The 12,255-nt window shown below is 37.9% G+C and overlaps 2 protein-coding genes across 4 annotated transcripts; both read right to left on the reverse strand.

The window, feature by feature from the left end:
- Positions 1–1,670: 1,670 nt before the first annotated feature.
- On the reverse strand, positions 1,671–5,709 carry LOC103383413 (uncharacterized). Of its 3 annotated transcripts, XM_008316511.3 has the most exons (5): positions 5,218–5,709; positions 4,909–4,988; positions 3,200–3,464; positions 2,373–3,069; positions 1,671–2,337 (listed from the first exon to the last, which is right to left on the reverse strand). In XM_008316511.3, the coding sequence occupies exons 3-4, from the start codon at positions 3,461–3,463 to the stop codon at positions 2,404–2,406; spliced, it is 930 nt and encodes a 309-aa protein (XP_008314733.1). In that variant the 5' UTR covers position 3,464; positions 4,909–4,988; positions 5,218–5,709; the 3' UTR covers positions 1,671–2,337; positions 2,373–2,403. The 3 variants fall into 3 exon arrangements, with proteins under 3 accessions (XP_008314733.1, XP_024914647.1, XP_008314732.1); XM_025058879.1 differs by lacking the exons at positions 4,909–4,988; positions 5,218–5,709 and adding an exon at positions 4,195–4,343 and having other exon boundaries at positions 1,674–2,337; XM_008316510.3 differs by lacking the exons at positions 1,671–2,337; positions 4,909–4,988; positions 5,218–5,709 and adding an exon at positions 4,195–4,343 and having other exon boundaries at positions 2,371–3,069.
- Positions 5,710–8,179: 2,470 nt separating this feature from the next.
- atf4a (activating transcription factor 4a) lies at positions 8,180–11,935 on the reverse strand. Its single transcript, XM_008316513.3, has 4 exons — positions 11,726–11,935; positions 10,544–10,723; positions 10,128–10,403; positions 8,180–9,756 (listed from the first exon to the last, which is right to left on the reverse strand). Exons 2-4 carry the CDS (start codon positions 10,590–10,592, stop codon positions 8,864–8,866), a joined length of 1,218 nt encoding a protein of 405 aa, XP_008314735.1. The 5' UTR covers positions 10,593–10,723; positions 11,726–11,935; the 3' UTR covers positions 8,180–8,863.
- Positions 11,936–12,255: the final 320 nt, after the last annotated feature.

The raw sequence follows: 12,255 nt of genomic DNA on the forward strand, positions 1-12,255 counted from the left end.
ATATTTCAAATATCACCCAAAACACGCTTTTGAAGAAATTTCTTACAAAAAAGATTTTACAAAAATAGAAAAAAATAATTTTTGAAAAATGTTTTTTTTAATGTTTTTAAAAGATTTTTTGGGAAAAAAAAATTTTTTTGGGAAAATAAAATTTTTTCAAAGTTTTTTTTAAATAAAATTTTCTGTTGTAAAATATTTTTCAAAATGTTATCTTTTATGCATGTTTCTTATCAAATTAAAACCTGTTGTACATTACATTAAGAGTTTTTTCTGTAAAAAACTTTGTTAAAAAGTCAATTTTTGTGTTGTTTTTCATCAAAAAGTAAAAGATTTTGATGAAAATCTTTGTAAAAAAAAATTTCAAAATCGTATCTTTTCTTGCATGTTTTTCATAAAATTAGGGCATTAGAAAACAACAAATTTGAACGTTTTGTGTCATTGTTTGGTTAAAAACTAAGAATTTTTGACAAAACTTTTTGTAAATTTAGTTTTCAAAATCTCAAAAATGATTAAAAATACACTCATGATTTAAAATACATTTTTGTTATTAAAACTTAAACATACTTTTTTCTTTCGTCAACTTTTAATCACAGTAAAACACGATACCAATAAGTTCCTGAACAAACATCCGAAAATAAGTTTCTCAAAAATGATTAAAAAACACTCAGTTGTCTTAAAACAATTCCAAAAAAATATTTTTTTTTTCAAAATTTTTTGAAAATGCTATATTTTCATGAGAAATATGCAGAAAATTAAAATTCCACTGTTTTCTAGTTTATTGTGTTCCTGATGTTTTTGAATAGAAAACTCCGGAAACTATAACAATTTTGCCATTAATAATCAATACAAAAATTGATTAATCCGTCCCTAGATGATTGCTTATCCAAACTTTTTCAACAGCATTTTGTATATACTGTAAGTTCATACTCAAAATCAATGAAAATCATTGGCTATAACAAAAAAGATAAACATAACTGAATGAACAATATACTATAAATAGGAAATGCAATTTCATTCATCCTTACCTGTGCTGAAGAGTCGCGATGACGCAGGTGGAGGCTGGAGAGGAGGTAGAAGGAACAATAACATCCATTAATTGTTTGGAAGCCAGGTCTGAAACACGATCGCCATTTTCATGCTTTCGTTACTTCTATTGTGGTTCTCGCTGTTTTGTTTCTTTTCGCCTTTCTGCCTTCGTTAGATCTTTTAGATCCGATGGTGATTTATGGAATAAAACACAAACAAACAAATAAAAGAAATAACAGTCACTGTTCAGTCACTTTACAGCGTGTACACGCCGAGCCCCAGCTGAGGCAAGAGTGACACCACATGCTCGATCACTGGGATCACGTGCTGCCCACGTGGTACGGTTGGCTTTTTCGGCAACCGAGTTTTGGAACGGCAAACGGGGAGAGTTTTTGTTTTAAAACAAAAATTTCGACAACCGATTTGCTCGAAGACCGCGGTTCCACTGTATAGAATCAATATTAATAAATACCAAATACCAAAAATCTATTTTTTGTGTTTATTGTAAACACAGAAAATGACATAGCGACACATTTTAAGGCAAATGACAGCATTTTTTTCTATATTTTTTAAAAACGTATCAGTATTTCACTCTTGAAAAATCGGTATTTTTAATCAGTATTTCACTCTTGAAAAATCGGTGATATACCAAAAAATATTTTTTTAAGACAAATTGGTGCATTTTTTTTAACTTCTGGTAAACTTTTCAGACATTTTCAGAAACATATTAATATAGTATGTTCTTTTGTGGTTGTGGTTGACATAGCCAATTGTTTTTCTGAAATTTTAAGCAGGAAAAAGAACATAACTACATGTTCAAGTTCAAGTGCTTTTTATCTTCATTTCAGCCATAAAGTAGTACACAGTGTAGTACACAGTGAGATACAATTAAGTTTCCACAGGAAATATAATAATATAAATGATCATTTAGAACATATTGGTGTCATTATGAAATGATGTTTTCAAAATAATAATTTAAAACAAACAAAGATCATTTAATTTAACATATGCTGTTTATTTTTTTTTAATTATCAAATAATAATTTCATATCAAAGAGTAAATTAATAGACTTGAAATCTATCCAGTTGTTGATAGGTAGGATGACTAAACATTAACCAAAATATCTAGAAATATTAAACAATCATTATTGTAATTTTGAAATTGTTCACTATTTTTCCACTTCTTCTTACTGTAGGAAAAAAATGTAAGTTTTGAAATCATTGTCATTGAAATCATACTGTGTTTGATTTTAGTAAAAATGTAATTTTTTAAACACTATTTATGAAAACCCTCACAGATCTAGTGTTTTAAGAAAGGCAACTGTAGACGGTGTTGTTTTTTTTTAACAAAAGGCAACTGTTGTGAACTTCCACCAACTCAAGTCATTTTGTTGTAAACCTCCTTTAGACTCTCCAAACTGGCTTCTGGTCCGTCCTCTGAGGTCACATATCCGGGGTATATGGGGTAAAATTGGGGCATCCTAAGTTTGCTGTTAATAGCTCCTGATTCCGATGCTGCGGGTGGATGTAAAGGTATCAGCTTGGCGTGAGCGTAGTCGATCTCAAAACCCTCAAAAATAAGCCCCACTCCTGAGGCACCTAACGCCTTCTCGAGAAGCTGTGCCACGTTCTTTGTTGCCAGAACCAGGCCTTCATAATCAAACTTCTCAAGTCTGAATATATCAGAGGTCATAGGTCGACGTGGAACCACCACAGTTAAGCCAGGGGAGTTAGGAAAAGGTGTGAGGAAGGCCACGTGTGCCTCGTCTTCCCACACTCGCCACTGCTGCTCCTCCCCACGAACGATGCGTGAGAAGAGGCCTGGGTGTGCAGGGTCGTCCCCCAAGAATGTCAGACTAGGAGGAGCATCGGGAGATGGAAGTTTGGCTCGAATCTTGGTTTGAATCTCAGTCAAACTGGAGTCACTCCATTTTGGCGCAGACTTGGAGGTGCAGTACCCTGGGTCACAGGGATTGTGCTCTTCCTCTACTGCCAGGTGAGGGCGCCACTCTGCATCGAGACCATGTAAAGGGAGGACAAGGATCTGGGGTAAAAAAAAAAAAAGAAAAAGTGCTTTTTAAAGTCAATTTATCCGACATTTAAACTCATTGTAGTAAAACAAAACATGCCTTTCACAACATAACCATGAACCTTGAATGTCGCACAGTCCTCACCTGAGTAGGTCTGTCACTGTGGGGTCTGCTGACAAGCGCACATCTCCGAACCCCTAACCTGTCACACAGCAACTCTGCCACAGCTCTGGCCCCCAGCAGCCACGACAGGTACTCTGGTTCCGGCAGGTGGAAGATGCTTCCTCCAGGGCTTCCATGAGAGCTGCGTTCCAGGATAACAGACCCTGGGGTCCAGGGCCGAGGGTGGAGGTAGGCCTGCAGTCCCTCAGACTCCCAGATCACAAGACGGGAAACAGCGGAGGACATTCTTAAAGGAAGTGAAAAAGATCTACATGTGAGAATAAAGTGAAATGTTTTTTGTAAAAAATAACTTTGATGTCAATTCAATGTAATGAACCAATGGAAAATATAGCGTAGGTTAAATTGGTTTGAAATGTTCTGAAAAACCTTTTAAATTAATGTTTAAAAAAATCTTTTTAATAAATGACTTACTACAAACGGTTTGAAGTAAAGCTGATACTCTCACGAATTGACTAAAACTACACTTTATCTATTTAATATTTTAGCAATGTACAATAATATTTGTTGTTGATATTTGTATACTTAAAAGCAGAACTGGTTGTTTAAGAATCGCTTACATTACATACACTCAGTATAATAACGTTGTAAACATTGTGCCAGTTAAAAACAATACTACATACTAAACGTTGAACGTAGAAAACCGACTAAATGTCTTACGTCTTTACTTCTGACTTGATTACTTAAACCAAGGTTCATTAATAGTATTGGACGTTTTTTTATTCCACTTGCCACTCGATTAAGATACTAAGATACTATAAAACTATACTATACTATACTTTAAAAATGACATTGTTTTAAAAACACAACGTCTTAAATCTTCCTTTAACAGAATGACGGTGGCGACGTATTTGTAGCGGTAAGAAAACCGACTAAATGTCTTACGTCTTTTTTAACAAACATAATAAAGCGGTTTCATATAATCTTACACGAGTTTACAAACATACAATCTTACATACCTTCTAAATAATACGTGTAGCATAAAATACCGTAGTCAAAAAGAAAAATCACAATTTGTTGTCTGTTCCTCTTCACAGGAAAAACCAAAACATTTGGAAACGAATTACAAACTTCCTTCCAATCTCTTCTACTACATCGATTCTTTGAGGTTTAAACTACATTAAAGTTTTATTACTACCACCTAGTGGACTGGAGTAGAAAGTAATGCTTCGCCAGAAACCGGAAGTTTCAAACAACCACATATTTTGGTGATATTTAAGCAAAACATATGATGTAACAACATTATACATGATAAACGATGTTTACGTTTATGGTATAAATACAGTAAAAATAAATTTAGGAGATTAAAGTCGTGAATTATGACAGATTATAAGAGTAAGATTAATTCGTGAAGTAATTTTATGAAAAAAAAAGTTTCAGGGTGAAATAAAGTCGTAATTTTAGTATATATCTACGAGAATAGAGTCGTGAATTGACGAGACTAACGTTGTATATTTATGGAAATAAAATTAAACTATTTTCCCTTACCATTCTCTGATTTTATTTCATTTATTAATCGTTGTTTATTTATTTTTGTATTTTTCTTTAGCACAAACATTAAATACTTACTTGGGGGAAAAAACAATTTAAAACAAATTCAAAACATTAAATATTTACTTGGGGGAAAAAACAATTTAAAACAAATTCACGAAAACTGCATGGCCATAACTCACATAACTCAGTAGGTCCTTAGTTGATGTTCCAAAACAATGACGCCAGAGGGCGCCTTTGCCCCGTGATGTAAATTGTTCCTCTGCAGGGACAAAATGTTCAGAAATTAATTGAGACACAATGAAGTGAAGCTTTTATCTGACAACGAGCTGAACAACTCTTCGTCTTCTTCTTTCATAAAGCATCGAATATAAAAAATAAATTTAACATCAGGAAAGAAATCGAATGTTGCACAAATTAAAAAACAATTAAGATGTTGGGATTTGTTACAAAATGGAGACGACAGTGTTGTCAATAAAGCCTGGACCTACGAGTAGAAAATGAGAATAAGGTGACACTGGTTGGTTTGCATGTGCTCTCATGTGAGCAACGGCAGTGAGACTGTCGTCCCACTTTCCCCCAGTAAATCTTCCTCCTTCATCTGTGGCCCGTGACCTCAGTAATGAGCTCAGCTGCTCTGAGATCCTCTGAAGAGAAGATCAGCTGAGCACCGGTGTTGGGATTCACTCAGAGCAAAAACGACACAGGGTTAAAGTAGGTGAAAGATGACAAAAAATAAACAGTTTAGGTTAACCAGGTTAGGTCAACATATCAGGTTAGCCCATGTGATTTTGTTAAGACTTAAAAAAAAACAACCCAGGACTTAAGGAGTTCACAAACATTTGAGTTTAAACTGGACCAAACAAACTGTAGAATGAGCAGAATTATCATCAGAGTAAAGGAAGAAAATACCAAGCTCTGTTCTTCTGACATAATTTCAGTCTATGTAAAAACAACAAATGTTTTTAAAGCTGCAGCTGTAAATGTTCTCAGTGATACCAAACCACACCGCAGCTGGTCAGATTGATAGAAAACAAGTTTCATTTACTGGCACAGAGAAAAGGAAGTGAAAAGTATCGGTTGCTAAAGTTTTTCCTGAAACAGGATGTAAGGTGACAGCAGTGGGCAGGGGAGGAAATGATGACATGACCTACAAGAAATGACTGGAGGAAGATTCTGTAATATTGAGATAGAGCTGAAAAAAAAATCATCTGATGTTTACTCAGTTGGGATTTTTAATTTATTTTATTTTATTTTAAAGCGGTGTGGTCTAATTGTTCAATCAGCCGACATTAATTCTGTCTCCACCAGAGCAGCCAAGGACAAGACACAGAGACACTACAGCGTCTCTTTTTCCCCCAGACGTGATCAAAATACTGTAGTTTTGTGGTCAGATTTACAGTTCCTTCTGTTTCTTGAGCTTGTGCTTCATCCACGTGTCCTCAAAACAATCTCTGGATGTGAGGAAAACATAGAATCCTGCTCCAACAATTAAATTAAATTAAAATTAATTATTGTCATTCCTATGCAATATCTACAGTAAGAGTTATTATTTCTCAATAACTTTTAACATTCTAATGTAACACCAGGGCAACTAAAGAAGGTTTTTTTTAAAAAAAACAAAAACAAATTTCCCATCAGGCATTCTCTCCTCTGTCCTGAAGAAGTTTTTTTAAAAAAAAAAATACAAATATCCCATCAGGCATTCTCTCCTCTGTCCTTTTCTGTGACAATATGACCAGTGTCCAGTGCAGAAGTGAAGGCCATAAATAAACATTTGTTACATTTTTAATGAGCCACAAATAGTCTGGACTTCATCCTCTGGGCACGACATCAGAACGTGTCAGATTCCTGGGTCGTCACTCTTGTACAGTAGACACACTATGAATAGTCTGACAGCCTTATACCGTGTTTCACCTCTCTGTGACTCAGATACTATCTAGAAGTGCAGTGATCTGTAAAAAAACAGAGAAGTACCTGTGAGTTCCAGGAACGTCTCAACAACGCGTGTCCCAGACCTACAAGGAAATGGTAGAAGAAGAAAAATCATAACATGACAAACGTTTTCACAGGGTCAGCTGCAGCTGGTGAAGTTGGTTATCACGGTGCCACATACAGAGACAAATAATCGTTTATACCCTCCCAGTTAGGAGGATAGACTAAATTACAATACAGAATACTGCAACTTTCATGTTGGTGACAGAGGCAGTAGCAACCTCACCACTAGGGGGCCAGTTTGCTGGAGGGAGGAGAGAGTCATTATTACTGCAGATGAAAATGCCATGCTTTGAGTTTACAATAATATTTGTACATTGTATTGTGTTTAATTATTACTAGTGTAATGTTCAATAGATACATTTTTGAGCATGAAATATATTTTAAAAAATTGTGATCCAAAAGCTAAATTTTCAGTGGATCAATGTGGCTGTAGCACAACACTGTAAAGTACAGTAAACATCCAAAGAAGGAAAAAAAAAAGATTAAAAGCAAGTCTGGGCTCTGACTAGTGAACGAAACCTCATGACTTCACACAGTCACACAGATTCATTTACTCACACTGCTGACTGAATTAGCAGTGTGAGTAAACCAAGTAATGTCACTGCTGTGATATCCTAATAAGCAGTGAAGAATGTGACGGGACCAGAATAATCTGAACCACATCGCCTGTGGCCTGTGGCCTCGCCCGCCTTCATTTAGTTTAGTTTTAAGGATTATTGCTTTCCTTGGGACAAATTAAAGTCATACATCTTTCTAAATGTCAGTGTGAAGCACATAAACAATACAACCTGGTCGTCTGCAGACACCGGACTCTCACAGCCTTGAAAATAGCTCACATGGAGGTGACAAATATTTCCGAAGCCCCCGCGGCCATCCTCCTTAGTCATGCTGTGTCATGCGAGCAACGCAAAAAATGGTGGTAATATTATCCAACACTCAGTGCACCCAGTTCATTAGTTGTAAAAAAAAAAAAAAAATAATTTAAAGACAAATGTCTGTTCAGCACATGAAATATTTATAATAAATCAATTTCACTTATAACTTCAGAGATTTATGACAAGTGTTTATCCTCTAGTCAAAGTGCATTCGTTTGACTTTTTTGTTTGAAACATGTCATGTCATTTAAACGTGATCTTGAATTAAATGCATATTTAAGTAATAAATATAACTATCCTGAAAATAAGTTAATTTTCACATTAAATTATTCAACATCATTTTCCCCAGCTGCTAATCTTTCATGGACTCAGAGCCGTGATGAAGTTTTTACAGCTACAGTTTCAGTGAACTCTTATCAATGTTTCCCCATGAGGGTGAGGTCTCACCACAGAAGAATCTGAACAGGTGTGTGTAAAATAAATGACTCAACTGTGTGTAAATAATCATGAACCAGATAGCTGGTTTTTAAAATTAAAAAAGAAAAAAAAAACTCACAAAGACTTAAACTTCAGTACAGACTAAAGTTTATTAGAAAAAAAAAAAAGGGGGGGGGGAGCAAAGTAATTTTACAAGCCAACACCTTCTCTAAAGACTGAGCTAAATGAGAGTTGGTCAAGTTTTATCCAGCATTAAATAAAAGCCACAATCTGCACTCAGGAAAAGGACAAAGAAAAAAAAAAAAGAAAAAAAAAAAGAAACAAGAGAAAAAAAAAATTGCGTAACATCAAAATTTCTTGAATAGGCTCGAGGCCCCTTTCTGGACTTCAAAATATAAAGAAGAAAAGTCAAGAGTGTTGGGAATAGAAGTGTGTAACAAGGTCAAAGTGGTTCAAAGTTACTGACAGATGTATTTTGGACAGGAAGCTGAAGCCGGGCTGTGAACCAGTTTTGGGTTTTTATGGGATACAACGGGGAGCTACAATGGTTAGGCTTTGCTAAGCTAAAGTATAAAAGACAAACACCGTGTGTGTGTGTGTGCACATACATGAGAATCTAACAGGGGACTGAGAGACAAGCATGTACAGATGCTTCTCCTGACTAACCCTCAGCCCCCTGTTCTACACTAATCTCCTCCAGCTTTTCCAGGCTCTCCAGCTCTTCTCTGTTCGGCAGTCAGTTTCACTTATTCAGCCTCACACGCCACCTTCACCTCATATCCATGCAAGTTTTGAATTAGGAAACACAACCCCAAGAGCAGCTGACTCAGGCCACAGGTTTGGTCTTGTTACGGCGCCTGCGAACTTCCTCCATCAGATCTTTGAGATACTGGATTTCTCGGCTGATGGACTCTGCTTTCTCCGCCAGCTCCTGGTTCCTCTTCTCAAGTTCTTCGCACTCGACGGTCAGCTGCTCATGTTCAACCCTCTTCTTCTGTCTGTAGCGTGTAGCTGCTGTCTTGTTCTGCTCCATCTTCTTTATCTTCTTCTCGATCACCTTGGGAGCGCCTGACGCTGATTTGACTTTTGAGGCCTTGGCTGAGGGAGAGGAGCCGTTAGAGGGCTCTGGTTTGGAGTAAGGCTTCGTTCTGGAGGAGCCGGCGGAAGGCGAGGGGGTGGGAGGAGGAGATGGGATGCGAGGCGGGGAGCCAGGCAGAGAATCAATCCCTGAGTCATCCTCACAGTCGCTGGTAGGAGGAGACTTGATCGGTGATTCACGGAGAGATATCATGGGAGGCTCATCTTTGTTGGTGACCACTACAGTAAGCTGGACAGTGGTGGGAGGAGACACAACAATGTTGCTGGTGGCCGAGGGGTTCCCACTTGGATCTGAGACAATGGTGGCGTTGAGAGATGTGGCAAACATTTCCACATCCATATCACTTTCTGACTCCTGTGTAAGAGGTGAAGAAGGAGCTGGAGAGAGCGGCTCAGACTTAACGACCAACTCCTGACTCGACTCTAGGTTCTCCTGTGCTGCAGGGGTCACTGTGTCATAGGAATCTAGATCGAGCTCCATGTTGGAGCTGAATGACGCAAGGAGATCCTCAGAAGAACTCAGGGAACCATCAGGTGAGCAGGAGCCGATCAGAGAATCCAGGTCAAAGAGACTCAGGTCGGTCTTGTCCAGCATCAAATCAATGCCTGCAAAGGTATCATCTGCCAAAGGAAGAAATCTCAATTAAAAACAGTGGTTTTTCTTTAGCAAGACAAATACAGACTTGAAGAACAAACATGCAGTACTTTAAACCTTGTCAAGAACAGGTATGTTATCCACAAGACACTCATTAACTGATTCAATAAAGGAGCATTTAAAAGCAGACTAATCCACTTTCAATTTGGCTAAGAATACATCTTGCAGTAACTTCTCTGAACAATTATTCTACAGGAGCACAATACATCTACCTTTATATCGTTCAAAAAACAAACAAACAAATACTTTAACTTAGATATATTTCACTCAGGGTCCTTAATGAAACAACATTTCAAACTTGAACACCTCATTTTTAAGCAGTTAGAGTCAGCCTTACCATTGCCATCATCTACTTCAGTAAGCTGGTCGCTTGCACCCAGCCATGGGAAGGAGTCCACTCTGACCTTGGTTTCAAAGAATGAGTCGATACTGGCAGGAGGAGACGGGGGTGGTGAGAGGGTCTGGAAGGACGACATGGACGATGCATCAGAAGAGAAAGAGGGAGAGGGCGATGCTGGAGACTTTCCCTCCAGAGAGGAAGAGGGAGAAAGAACTTCTTCTTCATTTTTGTCCAGAAGGGGCCCCATGGGGTCAGCCATCAGAAATGAGTGTTCTGTTGAAGGATTGTCAGAATTTGAGACTTAATGTAATCTTCACACTCGTGACATACGTTACTAATCGTGTCTATGGTATTTGAGTTATTTTCCTAGTAATGTTTATAACAGTGCTTCCAGAACACTCAACAACACCCACCTAAGCACAGGGCCTCCGCGTCCTCCAAAGCCCACTGAGTAAGCGTCATGGCTGCAGCTGTTCAGTGATAGCAGTGAAAAGCTGTATGCAAACAAAGGCAAATCTGGTGATGGTAACGAGTCGAGGAGTTTGGTCCTGCTGTCGATGCCAGCAAAGCTGAGGGGAATTGCCAAGACAAACCTAGATTGAAAGGAAGCAGATGAAGTTCCATTAGATTTCAAGACAATGTCGGAGAACTGCTGAAAATACCTCCATTAGATCTAATTAGATTAGATCTGAAATGTCTTTGACTGTTAACAGACAGAACGGGACTACTGTTATAGCTGTTGACTGATGGAAATACAAATTTCCACAGCTGCACAAACTTGTCTAACATAATACATTTTTTAACTTCCTCAGTTTTTCTCACATTTCTAATGTATACAAACTGTTAAGTGTGTCAGGGAAACTGTTTATTTAAAATAAAATAAAAAAACCTTACGCATAAGTGATTGCATTTTTTCTCACTTGCAACTTCATATCAACCAAAACACACAGACACGTTTTAAGTTGGCCAAACTTCCTTTATCGTAAGCATTTGCGTCACTGGAGCGATTAGCGATCAGTCTGTTGGGTGGGGCTAAATTTTCTTTTAACTATTCTGTTCCAGTGATATGTAACAGCATCGTTGACGAAAAATACCCCGCCCTTCACTGGTGGAACGACATTTCCTAATTTGGTCATGTTCTGGTCACTAATCCCGCCCATATCCGTGCTAATGTGGGAGGACACCCGCCATTTTCACAACACAGCCTTGTGTTTCAAGAACAGCCCCGGAACGACCGCGCGCCATTTTGGACGCCACGTTGTCAATAGTTTTACACAAATGACCACAAACAATGCGAACAGATGATGTTTAACAGAATACAACCAAAAGGGACAGGGCGAGAGATTTTACACAACGGGCGTATAAACGACTTTTGAAGGTGTAGCGGCGGTAAACAAGATAACGTCATAAATAAACGTCTAACAAACTGTCGGGCGGGGACTGCTCAAACTGTGAGGAAGACTTTTTTATTACTACAGAAAAGACACGATAATATTAACGCAGACAATCATTACCACGTCGACTGTCGCCATTTACTTCATTATTTATGATAGTAAATATATGCAGCACAATGAATTTAGTGAGAATATACTTACGCCATTTTGCCAGAAACTGCCAGTGCCAATCGCCAACGCACTGCCCTTTTATTGCCACAGCCAAGTACCGCCGCCGCACGCCTTTATACAGCCATTATATCGCTTTTAAGATTTGTCTTTGGGAAGTTTAAATAACAGAGCTCTGGTGCATTGACCGAGCAACAACAATCAGAGAACACGGGACGGGAAACGCATTACAGTTAATAGGCGTCACTCTGCCTTATAAAGACCGATGCACTCATGGGGTATTCCTCCGCCGTACACGTCACCACAGTCTTGCGTTTGATTGGCTATATGCAAATCAGATACATCGATTCATATGGAATTACATGAATTGAACAGACTACCCTGTTATATTACCTTTTTAAAACAACAAAAATAATAATAAATTATTTGAATTATTTAAATTATACGAGCAAGGGGCAGAAGAGGTTGCGAGAGTTTCTGGAAGGAACACATGAGCAGTGACGTGCACAGACATTTTGGGAAACAGGTGCTCAATGAGAAATAAGGACATGTATATGCTCCAA

The sequence above is a fragment of the Cynoglossus semilaevis genome, chromosome 9, assembly GCF_000523025.1.
Source record: "Cynoglossus semilaevis isolate Cse_v1.0 chromosome 9, Cse_v1.0, whole genome shotgun sequence".
Lineage (NCBI taxonomy): Eukaryota > Metazoa > Chordata > Actinopteri > Pleuronectiformes > Cynoglossidae > Cynoglossus > Cynoglossus semilaevis.

Excerpts from the sequence above, each read along its gene's own strand:
- atf4a (XM_008316513.3), bottom strand. The coding sequence starts at position 10,592 with ATGACGCTTACTCAGTGGGCTTTGGAGGACGCGGAGGCCCTGTGCTTA. Across the intron at positions 10,404-10,543 it reads CGCGGAGGCCCTGTGCTTAG|AACACTCATTTCTGATGGCT; the intron begins GTGGGTGTTGTT and ends ATCCTTCAACAG. Across the intron at positions 9,757-10,127 it reads TGAAGTAGATGATGGCAATG|ATGATACCTTTGCAGGCATT; the intron begins GTAAGGCTGACT and ends TTCCTTTGGCAG.
- LOC103383413 (XM_025058879.1), bottom strand. The coding sequence starts at position 4,217 with ATGCTACACGTATTATTTAGAAG. Across the intron at positions 3,465-4,194 it reads CTACACGTATTATTTAGAAG|AATGTCCTCCGCTGTTTCCC; the intron begins GTATGTAAGATT and ends ACTTCCTTTAAG. Across the intron at positions 3,070-3,199 it reads ACAGTGACAGACCTACTCAG|ATCCTTGTCCTCCCTTTACA; the intron begins GTGAGGACTGTG and ends TTTTTACCCCAG.